The sequence below is a fragment of the Heterocephalus glaber genome, unplaced genomic scaffold (assembly GCF_053883595.1).
Source record: "Heterocephalus glaber isolate CG9 unplaced genomic scaffold, H.glaber_assembly_v1.0 deba00001600, whole genome shotgun sequence".
Classification (NCBI taxonomy): domain Eukaryota; kingdom Metazoa; phylum Chordata; class Mammalia; order Rodentia; family Bathyergidae; genus Heterocephalus; species Heterocephalus glaber.
The window spans coordinates 41,951,034-41,978,055 of record NW_028258372.1 but is presented as its reverse complement, the minus strand read 5'-3'; the positions used below and the strand labels follow the sequence as shown (position 1 = coordinate 41,978,055).

The 27,022-nt window shown below is 45.0% G+C and overlaps 1 protein-coding gene across 8 annotated transcripts in view; it reads right to left on the bottom strand.

Moving 5' to 3' along the window:
* Srgap2 (SLIT-ROBO Rho GTPase activating protein 2) overlaps positions 1 to 27,022 on the bottom strand; it is a 231,582-nt gene that overhangs the window by 116,806 nt on the left and 87,754 nt on the right. For 6 of the 8 annotated variants that reach the window (XM_021242341.2, XM_021242342.2, XM_004862070.4 and 3 more), the window contains exon 3: positions 19,443 to 19,635. In XM_021242341.2, the coding sequence (XP_021098000.1) occupies positions 19,443 to 19,635 (193 nt within the window). Of the gene's footprint in view, positions 1 to 740; positions 1,153 to 7,153; positions 19,401 to 19,442; positions 19,636 to 27,022 lie in introns of those variants that run through there. The other 2 variants (XM_087194162.1, XM_087194165.1) reach the window with 2 other exon arrangements.

The following is a 27,022-nucleotide window of genomic DNA, read 5'->3' as shown; positions in this document are numbered from 1 at the left end:
ATTCTGCAAACTACAGGAAAGAATAAACAAAAAAAGGCCACTGAACTCTCCTGATGTATGCTGGGTACAATCCAAATGCTGGAGTACAAAGACTTTGCACTCAACCCCAGTTAGATCCACAGAACTAAGGACCTAGAAATCCTCTTGGATATTATAAATACCCCCTTTAAGCCCCCTAAAATAGGCTGTGATTACATCCAAAATCTGAGCTAACTAAATCATTCAATTAGGCTAAAACACCACAGAAAGGGCCAGGGATTTTAGCTCAGCAGTTCCGCCACCTGCCTCACAAGCACAAAGACCCGAGTTCGATCCCCGGTACCAGAAAAAAAAACCAAACAAACATCACAGAAAGAGGTACAGTCATAACACGGGTGTAATCGATGACCAAGAGTTACACGTTTCTGTTTAAGAGGAAATTATAACCATCTATGTTACACTGACATTTGGATCCACATATTCCATAGGAAAACTTGTGAATAATCCTACAATTATAGCCTTGGTTTTTTTCGTTCTCTAGTTAATTAAGATGACACCAGAAACCCTATAAGTAATTATAGCACATGACAAACATACAGAGGAAAAAAACCACGCAGATGTGTTAGCAGATTTTTTAAATAAATGAAACCTTGGAAGATAACTGAGCAGACAGTTTGGCTCAGTCCTGCTAATTCATTCTAGAGAAGCAAACACCTGGCCGTGCCAAAGTGGAATGATGTCACTCAGAAATCCACACTTACTTTCAGAGCAGTGAACGCTTGCTTAGGAGCCGGCATCGCCCAGGCACCAGGCAGGAGCAGGGGAGCTTGATCCATAGCCAGTAACTCTTCTGGCTGGCAATCAGTACTGGGAAGAAGGGTCTGTAGGAATCCTGAGTGCCAGCCCCTGGGACAGAGGCCCTTACAGCTCATCGCAACAGTGAGCTTGACGGCATGAAGTCTGCAGTCATCGGATTAGCTGCATGCATAACCACTTCTCATATGTTGTTTTGGTATTTATGTTGCCTTTTTTGGAAGGAAGTCTCTTGAGGACAGGTATATTTTGGAATGTTCAATGAACACCTATCACCAAGAATCAGAAATCCTGTTAAGTGCTGAGCACAGTAAGACTATGATTCACTTAATGAATAGCTAATAGTTTGCCCTCTGTCAATTTTTTTTTTTTTTTTTTTTTTTTGAGACAGAGTCTGGCTATGTAGCCCAGGCTAGTCTTGAACTCACAATGTAGCCTGGGCTGGCCTAAAACTCGAGAAAATCCTCCTGCCTCAGCCTCCTGAGTGTTGGGATTACAGGTATGCGCCACCATGCCTGGCACCTCCATCAATCTTGTATACTGCTCTAGTATGCCTGCCTGCCTGCCTGCCCCTCTCTCTCTCTCTCTTTCTCTCTCTCTCTCTCTTTCTCGAAGACTGAACCCAGGACCTTTGGACCAAGCTACATCTCAGCCCTTTTATTTATTTTATTTTTATTTGGAGACAGGGTCTCACTAAGTCACTAAGTTGCCCTGGCAGGGCTTCAACTCACAGTCCTCCTGCCTCAGCCTCCAGACTCCTGGCTTCCAGCATGGATCTTACCCTCATTCTCTAGGTGTCTGTTGGGTGCCTGTTGTCTCCTGCTCTCTTAACAACAGCCCATCATTAGCAAGGTTGCTGCACTATGGCAAAATTTTAAAGGGCTGGGTGGTGTAAAAAACGCCCTACTCAATTTCCAGGTTAGTAGGTCAAATTATTGAATTCAGGTCCTTAAGGAATCTCATCTGGATCAACAACGAACCCCAAGCAAAATGGTATTCTGTGGAAAGCACCGTAAACTATGCTTATCTCGACTAAGTCACCCACATACTCTAGACCATTATTTTCTAAGTGAGGACCGTGAGACTCCAGCACCTGAGGTCACACAGGTGGACAGTGGGGGCAGAAAAGCACCCAGGTCCTCCAACCAGCAGCCATTTCGTATTTCACAGTGGGGGCCGCTGTATTTCAATCAGAAAGCAGCGAGCATCTACAGAGACCTGGCGCTGAAAGGGTGAATTGACTACTTGGAGCCCCAGGGGTTACAGCTATTCTGAGACAACACCAAACAGGAATGGTGAGGGTCCCTGAACCCTGAGGGAGCAGAACTGCTGGAGCATGCAGACATGCTGCATGTGGTCACGCTGCATGTGGTCACACAAGAAAGGCAAGTGAAGAGGAAGAGCAGCTTGAATCCCACCCCATCCTAATTCGGGACTGGCTCTGGGTACCTACCAGAGGCCTGGCCACACCTGGCCACTCTGTAACATGACCCTTTGGTTCCTTCATGCTCGTTCTGTGGCCTCAGCCAACCCTTCTCTGCCTTAATAAGGGTCTTGCCAAACATCTGAAACAGAGAACTATCAAGGAAACTTGGGCTCTAGGCATCAACGTGGGTGTCTGGAATCACTTGGCGAAGCGAAGAGTCTCAGTTCTGATCTGGATGAGCCCAGCCACTATCTACCGCCTCCAAGCCAGTGTGTGCTGGAAGCCCCTAAGCAGCCAGGCCCTGAGCCTGTAAGGCAGGCGCTTCTCTAAGTGCGAGTCTTCCAGCCTCAGGCTCCTCACATTGGAGTCATTCTGGGGCCTTGTTGAAAATGGGGTTCCTGTGCCTCTGCCAGACTCCAATTCACCAGCAGTGGAACGATGCCCAGGAATCTATCTTTTGGATAAACATCCTAGGTAATTTTTATGCACACCAAAAATCAATGTTCTCAGAGCACTGTTTTTCAAACTGTGGGTTTCAACTCATTAGTGGAATTTCTTTAAAAATCAATTTACAACTAGCATTTCTCAAAAAATAAAATAGAAGAGTAGAACAGAATAAGAGAACGAAGTTGATTAGAAGAGGAAGAACCAAAAAACTAAATAAATAAATAAAAAAGAAGAGGAAGAACCATCGAGAAGACAGAGAATCAAACCCCAAAATTATTCTAACATTTCCCGACGCTTTTTAGTAATTTGTTTTCATGTGGTAGAAACTGGTACAATACTTAGGAAGCTTTGAGCCCATCTGTTTTTGCATTTAAGCTGCAAATAAGATTCACAACAACTGGAATGAGCAGCACTGACCAGGTTGTATGTGTGTGGAGTAAAGAGAAATGAAATGAGTGTGTGGGCGAGGAGGAAGAGGGTTACGTGGGAGGGAGGAAGGGGACTGGAAGCTTTCCCCAAACACAAAGGCGATGTCAGGGCAGAACTGCTGTAAAGGAGTATCAGAGAGGCCAAAGAACGCCAGGGAAGAAAATCAAGCAGCTGTAGCAGGGACTGCACAACGGGAGCTCGCAGAGAGCTCAGCAACGTGTCCTAAAAGCTCTGCAAGGTTGAGCAGTGTCCTGGAAACACCACCTCCAGGAGAACAGGTCAAGACCATCCGAGACCCTAAACCAAGTATTATATAGCTGATGGTAAGCAGTCGGCACGATCACAGCCTCTAGCTGACATCACAGCTGTGTTCCTGGTTCTCTAAATCAAGAGGTGAACACCCAGAATGGCCGGGAGGGCTCAAGAAGAGTCGTCTGTCTCAGGAGAAACTAGCAAGGGTCCTTATCCACAGCCCAGGGTCAGGGCTGCCCCAGGAAGAAGGGCAGATGTATACGAGATAATCCTTGGAGCCCATTTTTTTTCTGGCTTAGGACCCCATCACTGACTTCTGCGAAAGCCTTGGTGAAATCTCTGGTAAACAGCTCTCTCACTCCTCCTGAGGCTACTCAATCTCTAGTTCAGAGAAAATGTTCATGAGTGGGAAATGTCAATCAAGACCCCATTCTGGAGGGGAGAAATTAAATACAATCAGAAATATATAAATCAAATTGTATTTCAAAGAAGTAACATGACCACACTCAAGATCTGTGATTTGGGACAGGAAAACTAATCTTTGAACATTAATTTGGCCCTCAAAGCTGAAAAAAAAAAATCAGTATTAAGACTTAGTATTCTTTTTCAGAGGCATGGGTTAACACCTCTGAAACTACATTCTGTACAGTCTAGGACCAAGCACTAACTGAATATATTACAGGCGATGGAGCTAGGTTTCTCATTGTGCACAGAACAGTTACAAATATGGCAAAGGAAGAAAACTGAATAAAACATGCAGCACTAGATTGGAACTGAAGATACTGATGTGAACTCACTACTTTAAAAGAGATAAGTACGGTCTCTGAATTAATGATGGTTCAACTTAAGATCTGTTTGACTTTACAATGGTGTCAAAGTAATCAGCATTCAGTAGAAACTGTACTTCAGATTTCAACTTTGGAACTTTTCTCAGGTGAGCCACATGCGATAGGAGTCTGGTGATTCTGGACAGCAGCTGAGAGTTACAGCTCCCTGCCAGCCGTGAGATTGCAAGAGTAAACAGTCAATGCTCCATGTGTGCGGTATCGCTCAGATGTGGTGATCAGTAGGTTAGATGCATTAAATCCTCTCTCTCTTTCAGTACAGTTAAGTTTATTTTATCCATAGCTCTTCCAGTATAAATTGTTTGTAAATGCTGAACATCATGGCTTCCAGTCCATCCTCCATGAACTTCTTATAAAGTGCCATAAATTTGGTCAAAATGCTTCCATGTGATAGAGAGCTTTGCTTCCCAGCTGTAGACAATGTTCATAATAGGCTGCCCTCCGAGCCCATTCCCTCCCCTCTCCTCCCTCTCTTCCTCCCTTTCTCACTCCCTTTGACACAGGTCTCATTATGCAGCCCAGGCTGGCCTCCAATTCCCAATCCTCCTCCCTCACCCTTCCAAGTGCTGGGATTGCAGGTGTGCACCACCACCATGCCCACCTTAAATGCATTTTTGACTTAGGATATTTTCAATTCACCATAGGTTTATCAGGACCCAATCCCATCATGAGTTGAGGAGCACCTGAAATACATGAAATACAGGCGTGAGTGAGTGAGTGTGCGTGTGTGTGTGTGTGTGTGTGTGTGTACATGTCTACTACCTCTGACTACTGAGAAGGATTATAAATCATGGTATTCTAGTTACAAAGATCACACTTAGCATCCATGGCTTCTAAATATTATTTCACACTAAAAACAACCAGGGCTCTTTGAAAAAATGACAAACTCAACAATCAAAGCAAGGAAAACTACAGGGTAAGGCTGGAACATGTTGTGCTAGAAAGTAAGGAAGTGCTCTAAGAGATGACATGACGACATGTTAAAAGGACACAGGAGCCAGCTTGATGTAACTCTAGTGGCCAAGTCTGGCAACAATTGAATATTAAGCTGGGCTTGGTGGCACACACCTATAATCCCAGCACTTGGGAGGCTGAGGCAGGAGGATTGCCGTGCCAGCCTAGACTACATAATGAGCTCAGGGCCACCCTGAACTACATAATGGGACTTCGTCTCAAAAAGAAAAAAAAAAAAAAAGATTTATAATCATTGAATAAAATAAGAATCCACAAGTCCACATTAATATAAACAAACAACTGGGGGGAGGGTCTGATAGCAATGGAAACACTCCTCTTTACTGTAAAATTCCAGCTGAAGAATGAAGAAGGAATGATGGAAACTAGAAAAAAGAGTATTTGGTAACCATTGTAACAGTAATTGAGTCAAAGAATTATCAGTGGATGCTGAAACTGGAGAGTATGTCTAATGGCTTTAGAATACCCAGTATCTACACACGGTCTCCAGGTATCTCCGCACCATATATGCTTTAATTACATAGCAGAGAATCAATTACAGTGAAGAAAACTGGTAGACAGCACTATAATCAAATGGTCAAAGTCAGCATCATCAGTAATGGGGCAAACCTTTAGCAAGTGACCCCTGATATGATGCATCGAGAAGAATACGGCACTCGCTCCATGGCACTCCCCCCAGGAGTTTAACCAGAATCATAATGTTAACAGAAATTATTATAAATATCAGATTGAGACATGTTAAGATAATGGGGCTGAATGCTCAAAAAAAGGTCAATGTCATGATATACAAAGAAAGACTTGGAAACCACTCCACACTAAAGGAAACTAAAGAGCAAGCAATTACACAAATTCCACAATCCTGACCTTCTTTTTGCCAAAAAAGGACGCCTTTTGAAGCAACAAGTAAAATCTGATGCCTATGGATTAGAAAATATTATTCTATCAGTCTTCAAATCCTGATTTTGATAACTGTACTATGATTATATGAGAAAACATCCTTACTTTAGCAAATACCCCCTGAAATATGGAGGGATAAAAGGACATCATGTCTACAAGTTACTCAATTGTTTCAGAAAAACAAAATAGCTACATGAGTTGTGTGTAGAGGAAGATATATAAAACAAATGTAGTGATATGTTAACATTTATAGGCAATCTGAGTAACATGGTATATGGCAAGTCTTTGTACCAGTCTTGACATTTTTCTGTAAGTCTAAAATTACGTCAAAATAAAAGAAATTAATGACTCCATTCTAGCGGAAAATGAAGTCAATTGTCCCATCTCCCCTTTGGCAGTGAGTGCGTCCTACTTCTGTTACCTTTTTCATATAAACCGCTGTCTTCCGCGTGATACATGAGCCTCACGAGAGTAGGGCTAGGTCCGCTGTGCCTGCAGCCCAGAACTGATACAGAACCTGTTGGCCATGGCCAGTGATGAGTAGGAAGCCAAGTGCTCATTATTAAATCGGAGTCACTAAAAAGGGTGCTCAACAATTCTGGTTCATAGACCCTGAACTCTTCACTTAGAGAACACACACAGAATTAAACTATTCCCATTAAATGCAAACTTCCAGGAGCTAGAATGGTGGCTCATTCTTCTGAGCAGCCCTTGGCAGAGAATAAATGTTTGCTGAAAGAATAAGTGAATCTCTCATACCAGTACTGTTTGCTTACTTCCTGTATCAATGGTAAGATGGCCAGGAGTGGACTTGTTTTCCAGAAGGAATAATAATACAAATACAAGAATACCATTTTTAGCCCCCAAATAGGTGATTTTATCAAGACTTTCAACCCAGTTATTTCTGGCTAATTAGAATGCCACAACAATTTGCCTGGACCTGGTAAATTGCTTTTTTTCATTTGATTAAAGGCCACATCTTTTCTAAAGTTTCTTTAATTTGATCCCAAAGAAGACTTCTGAGATACATTACACATATATTCTCCAGCATAGCTTCCCTGATGACACTGTAAATAGGTTTCGAGGCACTCACCATCTTCTAGAACTCAGGTGTACGCTTGGCGTCTGGGGCAGCTCCAGGGGCTGGGGATGTGGCTCAATGGCACAGTGCCTGCTGAGCACATGCAGAGCCCTGGGTTTGAACTGCAGCACCATCCAAAACAGAGTAAGAAGCAGAAGCACTAAAGTTTCTATAAACCATGTGGACCTGGCAAAAATCAACAGTGAATGACTGGAATCCAAGGCAAAGCCCATGACAGTGTCCTATAATCAGTATATTCTAAGAATAGCCTTGGGAGGTGCTGATGAAAGAGCATGTGTGTGCCTGCATGCCTGTGTACGTGAGCCCAGAGGCAGGGAGGGCACACTTTTCCACTCATTACAAAGCAAAGAAGAGGCTGACATCATCGGACCAAGGGTAAAGGGGGCAACGGGAAGGGAGCGGTGCAGGGGAGAACACACTTTAGCACCCCACCCATGCCTGTCTTCCTGGGCCTCCCCCTGCTCTCTATTCAGAGTCCACTCAATAGCCTGTGTTTGTCTATCAAGGAAATCCATAAGAGGTATCATTTCCACCTGTACACTGCAGAACCAATCCTGTACTTCCTCCTTTTGCTAAATCCCTGAGATGCTGCCTATAAATTCAAAGAATTTCAAGCATCAACAGAAACCCCTACCCCCACCCGGAGAACTTAGTTCTGAACATCTGTTGTTTACAAGAGTTCAGGCTGAGGAGCTGCCAGACTTGTTCTGCAACCTCTGCTTTAACATGGAGGCTGCCAGGGTGGGATGTCTGAATTTCACACAAGGATGCCCTGTCCCGACTGCTTGGGCAGAAATCAGCAAGCACAGCCCAGCATCCTGCCACTGAAGATAATCCTAGTGTATTCAATTCATTTTTCTAATCCTGGTTCTTTAACCAGCTGTACCCAAAATAGGTTAAGAAGCAGAACTGTGCTCAGTGACCTCCCTGAACGGGAAACCTGAGAGGCAATGACAGTAGAAGCAGGGAGGCAGAAGCAGGAACTACCAGAAAAGATGACCCTGTTTCAACTGAAAAAGAAACCAAACCCTACTTTTTTCTCATTTTCTCTGAATCCTTCATTAGCACAGGCCTTCCTGTATGACTCTGTTCTCTTCACAGCGGGATACTTCGGTGGCACAGTGCAGAATTAGATACTAAAGTCTTTACTTCAATCAACATGGGACCAAATCTAGCTGAGAACAAACCGTGCTCTCGTACCTTTCCCTGAGTCCCCCCCTTTCCCAGGGGCTACTGGAATCTGCTGTACATGGGGTCCTATTTTTAGACTCATGTGCCCTTGTGCTCTTTATTCTCTCTCTGCTTGCCTGATTTTCCTCATGTCAATGACAAAAGTCTGTACAGCACAGAATGTCTTTTCTTCTTCTCTTGTAAACCCTCCCACTTGGCAGAGTAAGCTCCAATAAGATGACATGGCTTTTGCCTTTAAAAGAGGACTGGATCAAAGACAATTCATTTAATTGGCTGCAAATTCCTGAGAATTAAAAATCCCAAGAAGCAGCCACACGCTGGTGCCTGTGTCTACTATGGAATTATTATGGGGCTTGCAGAAGCAGAGCAAATGAATACTATAAGCTCCCCATGCCCCAGCACTGTTGTCAAAGAACAGGATCACCAGTGTCTGTGCTCTGCCGAGCTGAAAGCCCGAGGTGTGGCTGCTGACATTCCACGGCCAGATCCTAGCAAACACAGGAAGCTCTCAGGAGTCCCTAACATTGTTACGATTGCTCATAAAAGCATGTTTTGCTCCTGACCTGTCCTCTATCTCTCCCAACCCTAAAAGAATGATACAAAGCCATTTACGCAGAAGCTTGGGAGCTTCTGTTTGGCCTCATGAGACCAACTACCCAGTAAACCGCATTCTGCTGTGCTCACAGCTGACATTTGTGCTGCACTGGCCTGCCGTTCTCCATGTCAGACACTGCAGGAGGCTGAACAGGGCTGGCCTTCTTTTATACACTCAAGTCACACTACATCTTTATAGAAACAACAGCAGTTTGGCAATAAGGCCAACTCTTGACTTCAAGAGTTCGTGGAAACCAGGGGGGGTGGCTGTATGACAAACTGTTTCCTCTTGATGATCATGAGCCTGGATCTAAAAGTAACATATCAGAGTTCAACTACATGACACCTTGTAGTACAAGACATACAACTGCTGAGTTTTTAATAGCGACTGGCCATACAATTATATAGAGTCACATAATTGTGTGTGCCTGGCCCAATGTAGCGATACCATAGAAGGTACCATACGGGGCCCACGGGGGTCTTTGTAGAAAATGGTGACTGATGTGATGCCACCTAGCCAGCCTTAGGAATGGTCACCTCTGCACAGGGCATAATCAGTAGTGAAGCTAATGTTCTACTTAGCACAGCTGTACTCAATCTCAACTCCTGAGGCTGCGAATAAGAGCTGCAACTATCTACATTTACCGTGGGCCAGGCACTGTCCTATGGGCTTCACATATATTGATTCATTTCATCAACACAGTAACTCCACGGGGTGGGTACTATTGTTACTATTTTACAAACAAAGAAACTGAGGTGATTAAGAACCTTCATCTAAAGCACACAAGTTATCCAGTGTGGAAATCCAGGACTGCTACCCCAAGAAATCTGGCTCTTGAACCTATGATCTTAACTGATCCCCTATACTCCTGTGCTGGTGATAATCATATCAGCTGCCCCTTCTTGAGTGTCTACTAAGGTATGGGCACTAGTCCGGTGCTTTACATGTATCTAATCCTTAGAACAACCCTTAAGGTAAGTATTATTCTCTACATTTTATAAGTGGGAAAACTGAGGCTTAAATGGCTTTCAGTGACTTGCTCAAGGTCATACAGCCTAGGGAGAGAGACAGCTCTAAGCTCTGAGCTTTTTCCACTAAGCCACAAAGCTTCCCAAGTGTTTTCAAATGAATTCCTTCTTGGCTCTAAAGACCGTGCACCACACTGCCTTGCTGATCCCCAAGGTGCCTCTGTGTCTCTTCCATCCTGCTTTACCCACATGTGTAAAGCCCTTCTGAATCTTCATTTACAAAGGACTCGATCATCAGCCAGGGTTCAATATGGACCAGACTGGTGAAAAACACACCAAGGGACATTCTGTTAGTTTCTCAATCAAAGAAGCTTGAAGCATGGGGAAGTGAGGCCAACCCTTGCTCAACACCAGATGCTACATCTGGGTACCACCTTCCCAAAGGGAACAAACAGCTCCCAAATATGTCCAAAATGAATGAGTGACGCATTTGTCCCAGGAAGTCTGGGGTTCTCCTTTCTGTCAAGTTCATGTTTCCGCTTACTTCCCTCAAGGTCACCCCATACTCAAAGAGGAACTCTCTGGCCCTCTACCCTGCTCTGATTTGCAACCACAGCTATAACATTCTCAATGGCTGACTGTGCTTTTCAAGCCAATGCCATTCTGAGATCGGTGAACAACTCTGAGCTCAACTCTAGAGAGAGGATCCATCAGCAATAGATAATGTAACTGCAGAGATTATCCACGGTCAAATACTGGGCTTAAGGCCAAGAACATGGACTCTGCAAGGATTCTTCTTTAATTAATTGTGTATCTAACCTCCCACAGAAAGGAGTACTGCAGTGAATGTCTACCAGATTCTTGAGATACCTAGATTCTACTCCCTTGAATTCTTTCCAATGGTAACACAACTCATAACCAACCAAAAAAGCAGAATTTATATCTCATGTATACCCTGCTAATATACTGCTAATTTAATGTTCGTGAGAATAGGATATTGTCTTGCCCCCTTCTGTCCTCAGTCCTTAGCTTAACGCCTTATGCAAATTAAGTCCCAAAAATGTGAGCTGAGTAAATCACAAATAAATATGTTTTTTAAATCCCTTTCTACTCTCTGCAATTTCAATACCATTGACAATACAAAGGAGATTATTATCCTTTTTCCTTCTTAAACTTTACTGTGGGAAATAAAAATTTCCACAGCCTCAGCCAGGTATGGTAGTGCATGCCTGTAATCCCAGCACTCAGGAGGCTGAGGCAGGAGGATCGCTGCCAGTTCGAGGCCAGCCTGGACCATATAGTGAGCTCCTGTCTCAAAAAAAAAAACCAAAAAAACCAAACCCAACCAACAAAACAAACAAACAAAACAATTTCCACAGCTTTAACCATAATCTCTTTAAGAACATGCCTACATCTTTTCCAACAATCCAGACTTCTATTTAGTTCTGCATATTTTCTGTTCATTACTGGAAATTAAGGCTTCAATACCTTAAGCTTAACATTCAAAGCGAATTTTCTCATATCCTACCTCTTTAAAACCAAATCTTTCTCCTCACTTCTGGATCTCTATCAAGGCACCATTACCAATCACTAAAGTCCAAAACAAATTTCACAGCCCTCTGTGTGTGTGCATGCATGTGCTTTCAAGTTTGCTGAAATCTGATCCCATCAGTCAGCAATTCCTGGAGATTCTGCCTATACCAGGTGCTTTCCATCTGTCTCTAGACTGTAAGCTCCAGGAGTGCAGGGGGTGGTATCTGTCTTGCCTGGCATGTGTCTGGCACATGGTCAGAGCACAATACATACTTGATAAATGGATGGAAGGATAAATTCCTATTCCTTCCATTCCTGCCACCCCACCTTAATTTAGATCTTCATTATCTACCATAGCAACTAGCTTCCCTGTCTCAGATTTCTTGTCACTTAGCAAACCACCACCAGGTTAATCTTCCTTAAGCAGAGTTCATACCTAAGGTTGGACAATAAGCTATTCAAACTTTTAGTGGTTTCCAGTGTATACTGCAGAAAGCCAAATCTCTTAGCCAAGAGCCAAGGCCCTCTACAATACGATCCTATCTAACTCTGTCTAATCCCTCCCTAGCCACTTGTTCCTCCAGCTAAACTAACTAGTCTACTACTCATTGTATTCCAAAGTACTGTGTGCTTTCCTCCAGAATACTGTATCTTCTCCCCATCTCTCCAGTTATCAAGATCCTATCCACCTTGCTCCAACCCAGGTCAGATCCCATTTCCTTGCTGAAGTTACCTAACCACCCTGTGTGTCAGCTCTTCTGCAGCACAGACTTGGTGTTTCCCACATGAGCCTCACACTGAAAATGCGTGTTCTCGTATTCAGATGCAATTTCTCCCTAAGTAATGAATCTGTGCGGGAAAGAACTATACTTTCACCTATCTGGGCTCCCTTGTCTAAGAGACTAGAATAATACCTTCAAAATGCTCAACAGATATGTGTTGAAGAGAAGTAGAAAGATGTTAAGAGTGGGCTATAAAAACAGCATAAGGCCTCTGTGAGGAACACAGCAGGATAGCAGTGCAGAAATATTCCTGTAAAAACTCCACAGGAAAGAAAAAAGCTACCTCAAAATAAAACAAAGACATGAGCTATTAAAAGTAGAAGATCAAAACCAATTGAGCTTCAACTAAAAAGCAATTTACACCAAGTCTATGTAGAGAAAAAAAAGCCAACACATTATCAATTAGAATCCTGCTGGGCAATATTAACACAAATTCTGCTTGGAAGAGACAATCAAAAGCTCAGCAATAAATAGACATACATTTATGCTCCTCAAGGAGCCAAAGAAAATGCAAGAATATCTTCCCTAGGAAGGCTTCCTACCCTCACATAACATTTCATCTCTACTCTTAATCAAACCAGGCTGATAAAATTCCAGACATTAACAGAGTTGCGGGGATGGGAAGCCATATTACCGATGTTAAAGCAGAAGGTAGAACTGGATCACTGCTATAGCTCTGCTGCAGCACCTCTCATTCCTTCTCCAGGGCAGAAGAAAGAGAGGGGCGGGACCACTGGGGCAGAATGCATCAGGGTCTGGGCTGTGTGGGCTTTGGTGAGGGTGTCTACACTGAGCATGGGGGGCACGGGGAGGAGGGGACAGAAGGGGACCAGGAACAGACCGGAATGGGAAGCACAGCCAAAGGGGATCAGAGTAGAGAAGATGAAAGAAGCAGTTCAGCAATACTTGGCCCTAAATACTATCCCTTAAAAACTGTAACGAAACATCCAACCTAACCCAGTATGAGTGGCTGAAATTGAGCCAGGGTAAGAAACTGGCCGGAAAAGGGTTGGATGCATCCATGTGGACCCTTAGCCCGCAGCCCTGGCCAGAGTGCCCCATTCCAAGTTGAATAGTTTCCACATCCCCGCGTCTGTCCAGAGCTGCTGCTGGCAGCTGCTCTCCTGGCAGCACAGGGAGACAAATTCATGGCATTGCTAGGCCAACAGCTGCTACAGCTCTGGGGGAGGTGACAAGTGCCCACTGAGATGCTCTAGGCAGAGAATGAACTATTCTGGGACCAGTCCTAGAGTCAGCAAAATCGAGGCTACAGTTTACTGGCTGAATGAAAATACAGTAAAATTGCTACTCCAGAGACCAGGAAACCAGGAGCCCTGCCTCTGCCCCCGCTTCTCTGACTTCAACTGATTCTTGCCTTCACATGTGGCCCTCCTCTTCCTATTTCCAAGAGCATGACTTCGGCATGCATCCAACCAAAGCTCACCACTGAGCTGTCATACCTCCCTAATAGGTCCTCCTCCTCCTCCAAGCTCTCTGCTGCAATCGATCTTATGCACTGTTGCCATAGTTACCTTTCTAAAGCATAGCCATAATTATGTTCTTGGCTCAAAAATTATCAATGGCTCCCCTGTGCTTACAGAATAAAGCCCAAACCCTGTCCCCTAGTGTCCATAAACCTCTGTAATCTGGCCTCTACCTACTTTCCCAGGTTTGTTTCACTATCACACTTATAATTCTTATTTTTCAGCAAAGCAGACAAGCTATCCACCAGCCTTGTTTTTCTCACCTTTGGCCCTTTACTAACACTGTTCTCTCTGCCTGAAATGCTTCCTTCACTATCTCTTCATCCTTCTACAACTTCCACATTGTCTCAATTGTATTGAACTTACAAGACCAATACCTAGTGTTGGCGCTTTGCTTTTTCCCTTTTCCATCCACTGAACTTCACCTCCATAAAGCCTTCCTTGGTCTTCCCCCCAGAACAAACTGCTCTTCTTTGGGCACCTGTGGCACTCTGTAGCACAGGTGGCTGTATTCTTTCATATACCTGCCTTTCTATATACCACATATGGACAAGTGGCAGATGCTGCTGACCATCCCCCAGTAGGTTCCCCTTTTTCTATATTAACAGAAAGTCTACTTTCTAGGCATCCAGAAAAATAACTACATTTCCCAGCCTCCTCTGCAGTTCAGCATAAACATGTGACTAAGTTCTGGCCAGTTGGCACGTGCTGAAGGCATGTATTTGCCTCTTCCAGATAACAGCTTTGAAGAATAAAGATTTGTTTTCTCCTCGGCCTGTTGCCCTTCCCATTGGTTAGGATGGGAGCATTGTGGCAGGGAGTTCTCTTGAGTCATACAGTCAAGGACACCAATCCAGAGATGGAATAAGGAGCTCGGCATGGCCTTGGGTGGCTAGAAGCCAGAATACTGCATGACAGAGAAATCAACCTCTATCCTCTTATTACTTAGCCAGGCCTGAACCTTAACCACATCTAACACGTGTGCCCTGGCCTGGTGATGCCATGGCCAGATGCTAGTCCGTTTTTAGCAGCATGGCTGTCTGCAGAGCAGCGTGTGAGCTGGGCAGATGTGAGTGCTTGTTATCTTCTGCAACACAGAAGCGAGTAGAAAATGGAAAAAGGAAAGTCCTCGTACTAGCCTTGCACTGAGAACGGACATTTCATTGCTGCATGAAGACGACAAGGTACACATCGGCCAAGCCGACACTTCAAAAGCTCACAGAAGACTTAAGCAGGTGGGTCCTGGGTTTAATTGTGAAGAAAGAAAACTAAAGATACAAAATGCTGGAAGCATATCAGGAGACGTGTAATTCAGAATTTCACACATATGCTTGTAATAAGAGAACTCACTCCGAGTGAACTGTAGTTCGACTTTCAGCTATGTGACACATACACACACACTGGGAATAAATGGTGTTATGAAGGTGGGGTGCTGCCTAAGACCTCTCTTCTTCAGCTTCTCACCACCTCCCCGGTTTTGCATGCATTTGTACACCTCATCTCACACACTAGGCTATACCACGTGAAATCGCCAGACCATCTTGACCTATAAAAACAACAATGGCACATGTTGCACTCTAATAGAAAGCTCTTGAGTTTGGGGCTCATTTTACTTATCTCTTCATCTCTCAAAATGCCTTAAACACAAGATTACCATGAGACATTTTTGGCACACACCTGTAATCCCAGCAATCTGGGAGGCTGAGGCAGGAGGGTGGCAAGTTCAAACTCAGCCTGAGCAACTTAGTGACTTAGTGAGACTCTGCCTCAAAATAAAGAGAAAAGAACATTTAACAAGAGCTGGAGACGTGGCCCAGTGAAAAAGCTTTGGGTTCAATACCCAGTGCCATGAAAAAACAGATTCTGGGACAACCTTTATTGACCATCTAGTTGAAATAGTTCTAGTTCTAGCAGATAATACCAGCCTAACGTACTTTCTATCCTTTAGCCTGCTTGGGGGACAGGAAGGGACCACCTCTTTCCCTTTCTCTCTTCAGGTAATTTTACTTTGCTAGTACTGATTTTACTACACTAGGCCTCTCCCAAGCCTCTTGGGTCCTGGACTTAACTGTTTTTTTTCTCTCCCCTGAGTTCACAGACATTCACATCTTCCACAGTCACTACCCTAGAGACCCTCCGCACTTAAAGCCTCTTAGCTCTGCAGTACAACATCTTGGATGCCTGAAGGCCTTGCACTACTCCAAAGCCAACATGTCCAAAGCAGGATCACCATTCGCAATAGGCCTTCCCTCAACATCCCACTTCTATTGTTTCTGGGCTAATAGCTTAGATAAAGACACTGGGTCACCTCTGACTACTATGGCTCTTTACCCAGTCGGCTACCCAGCCCTGTCTAGTTTTTCAAACACGTGGTGAATGCTCTTATAGGATCTGAATGTCCCCAAAGGCCCGTGTTAATTGGTCCCCAGACAGTGGAGCTACTGTGAGGTGATGGAAGCTTCAGAGATTGCCCTAGCGGGCGAAGCTGAGCCCCTGGAAGTGTGTCCTTGAAGGACATATTGGGACCCTTGGCCCTTTCCTTTCTCTCTCCACTTCCTGGCCACCATGAGGTGAGCACGCCTGTGCCATACACTCCTGCCGTGATGTACTCTACTGCCACAGGCCCAAAACAATAGGGCCAAGCAAGCACGGTCTGAAATCTCTGAAGACATGTGCCTTTTTCCTTACAGGCTGTATATCTCAGGTATTTTGTCACAGTAATGGAAAGCCAACACAAAGACATTCTTTCCCATCCATTCTTCTTTGGCTATCAAATGTGCATGAGTTAACTGCCCAAACTCTGGCCTTCTCTGGATAAAAATTCATTCTTTTACAACATTTTCCCTCAGATCTGTCTCCCAACACAAGAACTCAGAAGGCTCGTCACCACACTGCTGCACCAAATCTGAACTTCTCCGTTTGCTGTTGAGCAGTTATCTTTGAGGGTCCGCTGTACTTATTTAGCTTCACTTTCCACCGCTTTTGAAAGTATCTGTCCTCATACTGCTATTAAGGCCCTTTTCTCTTGATACTGTTTATATGTGTCCTTTCCCTGTGAAGCAGGAATCCCAAAGCTTATCTTAGTCCCCAGAGGAATCTGCACAGAGCACGGTGCCCAACAGGTATTTAACAGGGTTTGTTGAATAAGTGCATTGTAACTCAGGATAGCAGCAGGTAGGAAACTACTGGAGTAAACCAGCGTAACATGATAAAGTGACCAAGGCAGAGAAGCCCCCCTCTTTGAGGCTCTTACCTTTCCTTCTACACTATTTACCCAAACTTTCAATCACATATCTAATAGTCTGACTCATTCAATGCCCATTTCCTCATTCTACTGTAAGTGCTATGAGGAAGAGGCAGTGAATGTTCTGATATTTTCCAAGCCACTATGAAGGAACTCAAGAAATGTGCAGTGGGTATTAGCTGGATGAATACATAGGACTACATCCCACACGACCCTCTACGTCCCCTCACCTCCAAATATTCCTCCCTCTTCTCACCTGCACAGGCTGTTCTCTCCTACACAAATCTACCCTTAATCCAAGTCCCACTTGCTTCATGAAAACCCTCTGACTATTCTTGATCCTTTACTCCCTGATGATTTAGCGCTTACCTCTTATCAAAGCCAAGTTCTATAGAGCACATGCTCTGTTAATGACATTACTGCTTCACCATCTAATTGCTTCCTCTATTCAAAACCTTTCCTCTTCAACCAGGCATGAGCCCTGCCCCGTGATACACACAAGAAACTTTACTTGTATCTTCCAATACCTTGTATAATAGTGAATAGAGCTGGCTGTCAATAAATACTGGTTATTTGAAAGCAAAAAACAAAGGTAAAAAGCAAGTACCAGCTTTATCAGAAGGGAAATCAATTCTTTCAGCCATAAAGAAAATACCTTGTTTTTTGTATATTATCTTACTCAAAGCAATTCAGATCATTTAGAGAGTAACACATCTGTACATTTACTGATGTACTTATCTTCAGGTTTTTTTTTTTGGTACTGGGGATCGAACTCTGGTCCTTGCGCCTGCACAGCAGGCGGTGAAACCACTGAGCTAAATCCCTGGCCCTATCTTTGGTTTTTTTAAAGATGTGTCTCACTATGTACTTCAGGCCGGCCTTGAATTCACTATGTAGCCCAGGCTGGCCTCAAACTCATGGCGATCCTCCTCCCTCAGCCTCCCCAGTGCTGGGCTTAGAGGCATGCACCACCATACCTGGCTGTACATTAATTGATAGTAAGTATGTGCTTTCCTGAGAATATGATGTAGTAATAAAAAGTTTAAATGTTATCTTAAACTTAAGAGGAGCTTTCCAACAGAATAAATCTGACTTTAAATCACTTTCCAAAGCAAATGACTCCTTTCCCAAGTCTTCATTTATCACATATTAAAACAACATTTTATCATCAGATGATTCTCTTATCTTAAGGAGAACAGGACTTGGGAAAGATATGAGAGCTCGGAACAAACATCTGGAGGAAGTTCTCATTCTGGCTCATTGGGAGAATGTCCTATGTTCTCCTCGATTCTAACTTCTATGTTCCTTGCCCAGAGCTGGCTTGGAAAGGATCATTTCTGTCATATATTATAGAAGGAATAAACAAAAATAGAAAATAGAAAATAAAATACACTGGAGCAGAATCAAGAAGCAAGGTTTGAGGCCAGAGGTAGGAGGGCTTGAAGACCAAGCTGAGAAGTACGTACTGCTGCACACAGAACAGCACTTCTCAGACTTCAACACACTCACAAATCACCTGGGGCCTGAGGTGGGGCCCGAGAGTCTACACCTCTAACACCCCGATGAGGCGGACACTGGGTGACCACATGTTAAGTATCGAGAACATACACAACAAGCAGCCTGACATTTTGGCCCAGAGAACCTGCCCTCACTCCAGTGTGCTCCAGAAGGATTCCATGTGATCACTATTGGACCAGCCAGGCTGGAATGGGAAGAAGCTGCAGAATTCCCGAGGCCCCACTGCTCGACATTCTCATTTAATTGCTCTGGAGAGGGGCCCAGACCTCCATATTTGTAAAAAGTTCTCCAGGGAATTCCGAGGTACAAAACCTTCTGCTATATACAGTAAGTATTACAATCATTCAGGTGAAATGGTTGGTGATCCAAACCAGGGCAATGCAGGAGGACAGTGAAGGGACCGGACTTAGAGGATACTGTAAATGCAGAAGGCAGAGGTCTTAGTACACACTTGGGCAGGGATGTAGATGTATGGCCTTAAATAACATCAGTATTTCTTCTAGTCAAAGAGTTTGGTGAAATGGTTAAGAGCACAGAAACGAGGCAGACTGCCCACTATTTACTAGGAGCATATGGGTGTGATATTACTAGGTTAAATTCCCTACCCTCTTTATACGTCAGTTTCCTTATCTGTAAGCTAGGGCTAACAAAAACCAACGTACAGAGTTGTTGTGTGTATTAAGATAGCTAACACGTTGGTAAAGCCCTGGGAGCCATACCTGGGTCACAGAAGGGGCCATTAAAGGTGCTAACATTATTAGTACAGTTCATCATCTACTGTGGTCTCTGCAAGATGCAGAACTATGTTAAGACTTAGGTAGAGAAGGGAAGGCGCTGAGGGTTGAAACAGTGCCCTTGAAGCTGCTGGCTGTCGAATCCGGCTGGATCTAAGTGGTGCCCGACACCTCCCTCAGCCCAGACCCCACTGCTGAGGTCCTGAAACACAGAGGGCTCAGAGCCCCTACTTGAATTGCTGGTCCTTGGTGCTACGTGTCTTGGCCAGGAAGCGCTCGGCCAGCTTCTCCAGGTTGCGAGAGTAGTCCGTCTCAATCTCGGCCTTCTTCCGGAAGAAGTCCTGCAGGTCTTGCAACAGCTGCACCCGAAGCTCACACTGCTGGTCCAGGCACTTCATCTGCTCCGTGAGCTGAGCCCGGATCTCTAGGACGGGAATGGGACACAGTCAGAAAGGTGCCCCTAAGTAAACCCCATGCACGCCGACATCCACCCTCCTGCCATGCACTTATCCGTGTCCCCTGGAAACCCAATGTCCTTGATAAAAAAGCCTAAAGTGTAAACTGGCCACTTGGGGAGGGCAGGGAAGAACAGTGTGAACTGGGAATCTGCAGTGTTTCTGACACAGTGGCTGAATTTGGATTTTCTTCTAGCAAAGGGCCCAAGTGAATTATCGCTCAACAACCTTATAAGGTAGCTACTACTTTATCTCCATTTTCTAAAATTTTATTTTGTTTTTTGAGACAGGGTCTCGCTATGTAGTTCAGGCTGGCCTCGATCTCATGGTGATCTTCCTGTCTCAGCCTCCCAAGTGCTGGGATTACATTTGTGTGCCACCAAGCCTGGTCTGGGGGCAGGTTTTAAGCTGGAAAACAATCCTGTCACTTCCCCCAACCCCGGCAAAATCATTCATATCTCTGTTGCTTCACCCTCACGCCCTTAGAACTTCTGTTGTGTCAGAGCTGAGGTATTTCTGGTTAGGCCCCGGCCTGGCAGATTTCTGGCTCGCCAATTCTTGCCAGTCCCAGGGCCAGCAACACTGACTCTGCGGAGCTTCAGCCTTGGCAGCTCCAGATGCAACCGGATCTGCCTTGAATGCAACACTGCATGTCTTACTGACAAGAGACCTGGCGCTCACAGGACGCAGCCTGCCATCGCCAGACGGAGAAGGCCTGCGGTGTGTATCCTGCTGATGTTATGTCCCAATCCCCGTCTGAGTCAGAATGGGGCCATTTCCCTCATCCCTTCCCCTGGAAGTGTGCTCAGCTCCAAGCACGTCAGGATGTGACAGTGACTCTGGGCAAAAAGCGCACTCATGTTATGCCTTTCCTTATGCATGCCCCAAATTCATCTCCCACACGTGCAGTCCACACTGCTTTCTGTCTAGGCTGTGTCTTGCACGGCAGTGGCAGGTGAGGAGCGTCTAGAGCTTTCTCCTGAGCTATAGATAACTCAGAGGCAAATCCAGGATCGGGACCACGACGCTTAAACGTTTGCAAGCATTCTTTCTTAAAGCAAAGGATGGGGAAAGATACACTGGGCTTTGCCTTGGAGTAGCTGCAGGTCCATAATCTGCCCCCATCTTCATTTTTGTTTGTGTTTCAACAGATATTGCTGTGTAACACACACATGGCCCTGTGTGGGTGACACGGGTGATCCGTGGGTGCGCCTCTCACCTCCTCCTTGCCCACCACTAAAGCCAGCCCCACGGTGACCTCACCTGAACTGAAACTGAACCCCACAGGATTGTTCCAAGCAGACAGAAGGCTGCGCAGAGAAGCCGCCTACCTCATCACTCATCAAAGCTCTCTTGTTCTGTGCATTTTGGAGTCTGATTACAAGGGTATGGGGGGGGGGGATCTGTGGAGGTCACGTCAGGCATCTGGTTCTTACCAGAGATTTCTGGGTCTCCTAAAGGCAACAGCCCTCGTCAAGGCTCTTCCTAGAGGTATCTGCTCTCTTTCCACGTTTTAATGAAAAGCTAGCAGTCGTGGCCCTTAGGTAGGCAGACTGTGGGTAGAGAGTATCCAAAAAGCTCGTTGATATTACGTAAAATTTGCTCATTAAATAAGAATTACTGTGTACGGTAAAACAGCTCTCTACATAACCAGTCGGGAGCAAACATACAAGAGGAGACAGAAGGCAGGGGTGCTGTCCAGATCCTCTGAGGAACCTGTAATTCACTTAAGACTGCTTGCTGTAGGGGCTCTAGGCAAAGTCCCCTGAGACCCATGAAGTTTCAGAGGCAGAGCACTCCAGAGTTGGCCAGTCCAAGGAACAAGCACATCACAGTGAGCCTCTGAGATACATGGATTCGAGTAAGAAGCTCCCAAGCACATCCAGCCCATGTGGAATTCCAACCCGAACTGCTTAGGTGGCCCCATGAGTGGGTAGCACAGCATGAACTGTACCCCTCCCCTCCTCAGCACCGGCTCTGGGGCCTTATGGGAAGGGTGTGTGTGTCAACAGTACTTCCAGGTACCCTGACCGCACCGATGAGAAGACTGAGGTAAGACTCAGTAAGCCATGTAACAAAAGGCTGGGCATACAGTTAGGTGCAAATGGGATTGAAGCTAAATTGTTTGTCTGACCCATGAAAAAGGTTGACAGTAGGGCAGAGAAACAAGAGAAACATAACACCATCTAGGAGTCTCTCGAGGTATTTCTGGGTAAATCTTAGTGACTATGGATCGCACCCCCGAACATCACCCTCTCACCTTCCAGCTGAGGTATGACTCAGGCTCCTAGAGTCAAGTTTGGGGCAGCCCACTCACTCCCTAATAGCCCACGTTTTTTGTTTTTCTGGTTTGTTTTTCGGTACTTGGGACTGAACCCAGGCCTTCACACTGAACTACCTCCCAGCCCTTTCTTCATTTTTGATTTTGAAACAGGGTCTTGCAGAATTACTAAGTTGCCCAGGCTGAGCTCAAACTTGTGATTCTCTTGTCTCAGTCTCTCAGAGCGCTGCTCACAAGCGAGTGCCACGATGACTGGCCGGCCTATGTTTTGACTAATCCTCAACTGGACTGGATTTCTTCACTGCTTCCTAAATCTACTGTACAGGGCAGCTTTGGAGGAAGTTTGATTTTTGTTTTGTTTTGTTCTGTGAATGCACCCTGAGATGATGTATCTGTAAGTCAGAGGGCAGAGAAAGCGATAGCCCAACCCAGATCCAAGAGAAGAAAGGCTGTTAATAGATACCACTTGTCCCCATGGTTCATTTGGGACGTGACACCACTGGGCATCTCCCCTCCTCCATGACCCACACTGAAGGAGAAGCCCCTCCCTGAGACTGTTCCCAGCGGATACACCCAGACATTAAGTGTGACTCCACGCCTACAGCCCAAAACAGAACGGCTGCTCTCTCCAGAGCAGAATATGCTGCTTCAGGCTTTGCTACCACTGCTGCTAAGACAAACAATGGTCCCCAAGAAGGCAGCTGTGCCAGCCCCTGTCCTCTGTCCACGCACATAACAGGCAGGAAACAATAGGCCACTGAAGGCCAGCATGCCTGGGCCATGTGCCCAGGCTGGAGCCTCCCTGCACCCTGGCCTACCAGTAAGCCACAAAGGCAGGAAGAAGAAAGAGGCAATTTATAAAAACATGGAGGAATTCCTCATAGTTCCCCTATGTGCTTGAGCAAGAATGCACATACATAAGTGTGCACACCAAAGACACACACCACCCACATCAGGCTTCACCATGCCCACTCACAAAGCCTTTACAAACCCACTGGACAGTAGGGTGAGCAATCCTGACTGGGGGGAGGGGGTGCTGGGCCTTTGAGGGCTCTCGGTCTCCAACTACATGGGAAGAAGTCAAGCTTGTATTTCCTAAAGCAGCTTTGTCTCAGGAGCACTAACCATTTCCCTGACTATCAAAGTACTAAAGTCAGCATGAACTACGTGCAGTGATACATCCAAAAATTACCTCTCCTGGGTGCCCAACAGCCTGATTACTCGCCAATCCTACTGAGTCCCTCCTATATGACAGACGTTAGGTGATGGTGACATAGGATAACAAGACAGGTTGCACCATCCCCTAATGAAGCATGACTTGACAAAGAAGAAGAAAGACAAGAAAGCAAAGAGTCTTCTTGGTTTTGCTACAGTTGGGTTTGCTTAGTTCTTTAGTATAACAAAGCCACAGAAATAAGCCCCAACCTAAAGACCTAAGATATACACATCATCATCATCATAGCAGAAAGAAATAAAGCCTAAGAAAAATTCAATATCAGCTGACTTTTTTTCTATTGTTTTTTTAAAACGACACTTGAATAAAAATTTCACCTTCCTTTCCTTGAAAGAGGCACTAAGGTTTTTAAACAAGTTTCCTGAGAATCACAGCTGCCCTGTGACTGACATTTCATTCAAAGATTCAAGTCAAAATTTAACCTCACAGTTTTGCAATTAAGATAGTGGTGATGGTTGCATAACTTTGTGAGTTTATTTAAAACAACAAAACTTGATTGTACACTTTTAAGAGTGAATTTTATGGTATGCAAATATCACATTAAAAACAGATTAAAAAATTTAACTCCATCAGGGCCAGGGATTTAGCTCAGTGACACCGTGCCTGCTTTGCAAGTGAAAGGTCTTGAGTTCAATCCCTGGTACCAAAAAAAAAAAAAAAAAATTAACTCCACCAAATAGCATATTCTATTGAGCACCAGCAAAGGGGAAATGGCCCAACAAATAGACACCAAAAGGAAGGAGGAATTCTTGGTTTCCATTTCTCCATTTGTATGAGTTAAATCAGTTCTGCACTGAATATTCCTAAAACAAATCTTAGAAGCTCCCCCTCTGGCCACCAGACTTGGCCATGACACTGAACTTCACTGCCAGGCAGAACACCATTCCGTCCTTTCCAAAGGCTGTCAGATCAAAACCTGGCAAGGAATGTTTCTGTGCATGAGTTCAAAACCAGGATCAGGAGATACACCCACAACAGCTTCCCCTGGGAATTCTGCCTCCTTGTCCGTGCTTGACCACAGTTGAGTTACTAATTACACCTGTCCTGGGAGTTAGGAGGCAGCTTATTTTCTTTTTAGAAGGTACCAAAGGATCACAGTAAGTCTGTAAATGGAAGAAAAACTAGCCCAATGGATACTGATTATTTAACAATAACAGTCAGGGTCTCATCACACTGACAGTAACGCAGCCTCTAAATTACAACACGCACCAACGCAGAGGACATAGTCCTCTGAAAACTACCCTCGCTTCCAAAAACACCAGATGATTTGCCAAACTATAGGTGGGGGATGTGTTCAGTCTTGGGCTTTCAATCCAGAGAAATTAGCTCATTTTTTTCCTCCTCCCAAAATTCACCTCTATATTCAGAAGTTTTTTTCCTGAGTAACTCATGAATTCCACATTTCAAAGGAGGAAATGGTGGGAGGTCGCGCCGGGAGAAGATGTGTTCTTTCCGGAAGTCACACAGGCAGGTCCTCACCCTCTCCTTGTGCCGCACCCCAAGGGCAGGGGCTGTGACTGTTGCCAGCACAGAGCAGCCCCCCGAGTTCCTCACAGGGAACCTGGCCCAACTGTGGTCTTTTTCCTCAAAATCTCCTCACCTGCTTTTAGCCCTTTAACAAACATATGATGTCACCTCAGCCATCTCTGGAATATTAATTCCCAGTACCTTTCCAATGAGTGTTATATGAGAATACAATTGAGGCTTTCATTAGGCTCTACCTCCCTTATCTCTTACCAAGACTCCTTATCACAAAGGTAATCAGCGCCTCTCAAAACTGTTCCCCAGGGGGAAAATGCTAGAATGCCCTGCCAAGTCCTGCTCTCTACCCTGCAGGTTTGCCTTTCTACAAACTTAGTAGTGTAATGGGTGCGCTCTTAAAAATCCTTGCTAGACAGATGTGAGAACCAAAAAAGTGAAGAGGACTGACCAAGATCACACAAGTATTTAGTTGCAGAGCCAGTACTGGGACCTAGTTTTTGGGTTCTCAAGCCAGTGTTCTTTCTCACTCTTCTTGCAAACAAGAGTACCTTCTAGGTCCTCTGTGAACACAAAGACAAAGCCCCTCCCTCAAAGTTAGCAGGCTGGTGGGGAAGAAACAAAAATCCATAGCAAACAAGGTGAAATAGTAACGTAAAGAAATGAAGTATGCACACAGTGCCACAAGAACATTCAAGAAGGGAGACATGGCACCCTCTTCAATCCACTTACAACACCACATCTTGTATTTTTTTTTCCCCCTTCAGTACCGGAGATCGAACTCAGATCCTTGCACTTGCAAGACAGGTGGTGGAACCACTGAACTAAATCCCTGGCCCAATGTGGGGGTTTTTTGGTTTTTTTGTAGCAGGGATTGAACTCGGGACCTTGCACTTGTGAGGCAGGCAGCGGAACCACTGAGCTAAATCCCTGGCCCACAGCACCATATCTTTCAGTGATAAGTAATCAGTGTTCTAAGAACTATGTTCAGCAAACTAGCAAACAGCAAATTCTGTTCTTCACAGTGTGACTGATAGCCTTTCCCCTCATTATCAAATAAGGCACAGAAATGCTCACAGATACGAGCTACTCCAAACAATCAATGCTTCTGGAGTAATTGTTTTTCACTCCTTACGTCCATTTCTTCCCCACTTCTAGTCTACATGCTTTTGGTAAAACCAGTTTCCCTGCTCAGTTCTCCAAAGCTGGTGGGCACTACCTCCAGGACTTGGCTGGCAGCTACAAGACCTGGTGACAATGGGGGTCTGAGACTGCTACCGCCATCCTGCCACAGTGAGTAGCAGGCCTGCTCGAGAATGCAGCTGGCCCCAAGAAGGAGAGCCGAGAGACAGGGAAAAGGAAACGTGAGCGCCTGACCCAAGGCATGGCCAGAAGCCAGCTCCATCCCTGGGACTACCAGTCACATGAGCCACTCATTCACTTTCTGCTTAAAACACTTTTCTGTGGATTTCTCGTCACTTGTGAACAAAGAAGCCCTAGGGATAAATAAACTGAAGGATTCTTAAGTATTCAGGAGGGCAAAGTCCCTGTTCTAACAGAAATTACAACCTAATCGTTAAAACATGGCCAAAACTTACTCTTTTAAAGTTTTATATAATCATTTATATATTGTGTGATTAACAAAATATATGTTATATAAATGTGGCTGTATACTATAAGCACATGAAATCAAGAATAGTGCAAGGGAAATTTTTAAGGGCTCAGGAAGCTCAGTGAGGACTCTGAGACAGGCTTCTTGAGGAAGACCACTCTTTCTGAGGAAGAAGTCTGTCTTTCTAGCTTCCCGACGTATGTGCTCCTGGGACCCAGAACAATATTTAGCATATGGCAAGCCTCCACATTTGTGAAAGGAAGACGAGAGGGAGGAAACAGAAGTCGGAATGAGTATTCTGAGGATGCATGAATTTTCGTAAAGGTAGCTACTCCAGAGGAAGACGAAAACTCTATCAGCAGTCTCAGCATGGCCTCTTCACAGGGCTGTGACGGGGTAACCTGAGTAGACAAAGACGACCTGGGGATCTGGTGGGCAACATGGATGTGAAGGGAGGAATGGCTCCAAAGGCCAGCAGAGCAGTCTGAATTTCAAGGGGCCAGAAACAGAGCTGGTGAAAGCTTGTGTCACGAGGGCAACAATACTCAGTTGAAGGAAGATCACTACAGAAAGGGTCTGCAGAATGGATTTCTAGGCCTTCCTAATTAAGAGAAGGAAGCAGTGTTAATAAGCACCACAGGCTGAATGGTAGAGAGGTCAGGATGGGTAGGAGAATTCCATGTGCGGAAAATCTCTGTGCATGCTCACACTGATTAGCAATAAGGTAAACTTTAGAGCCCATGAACCTAA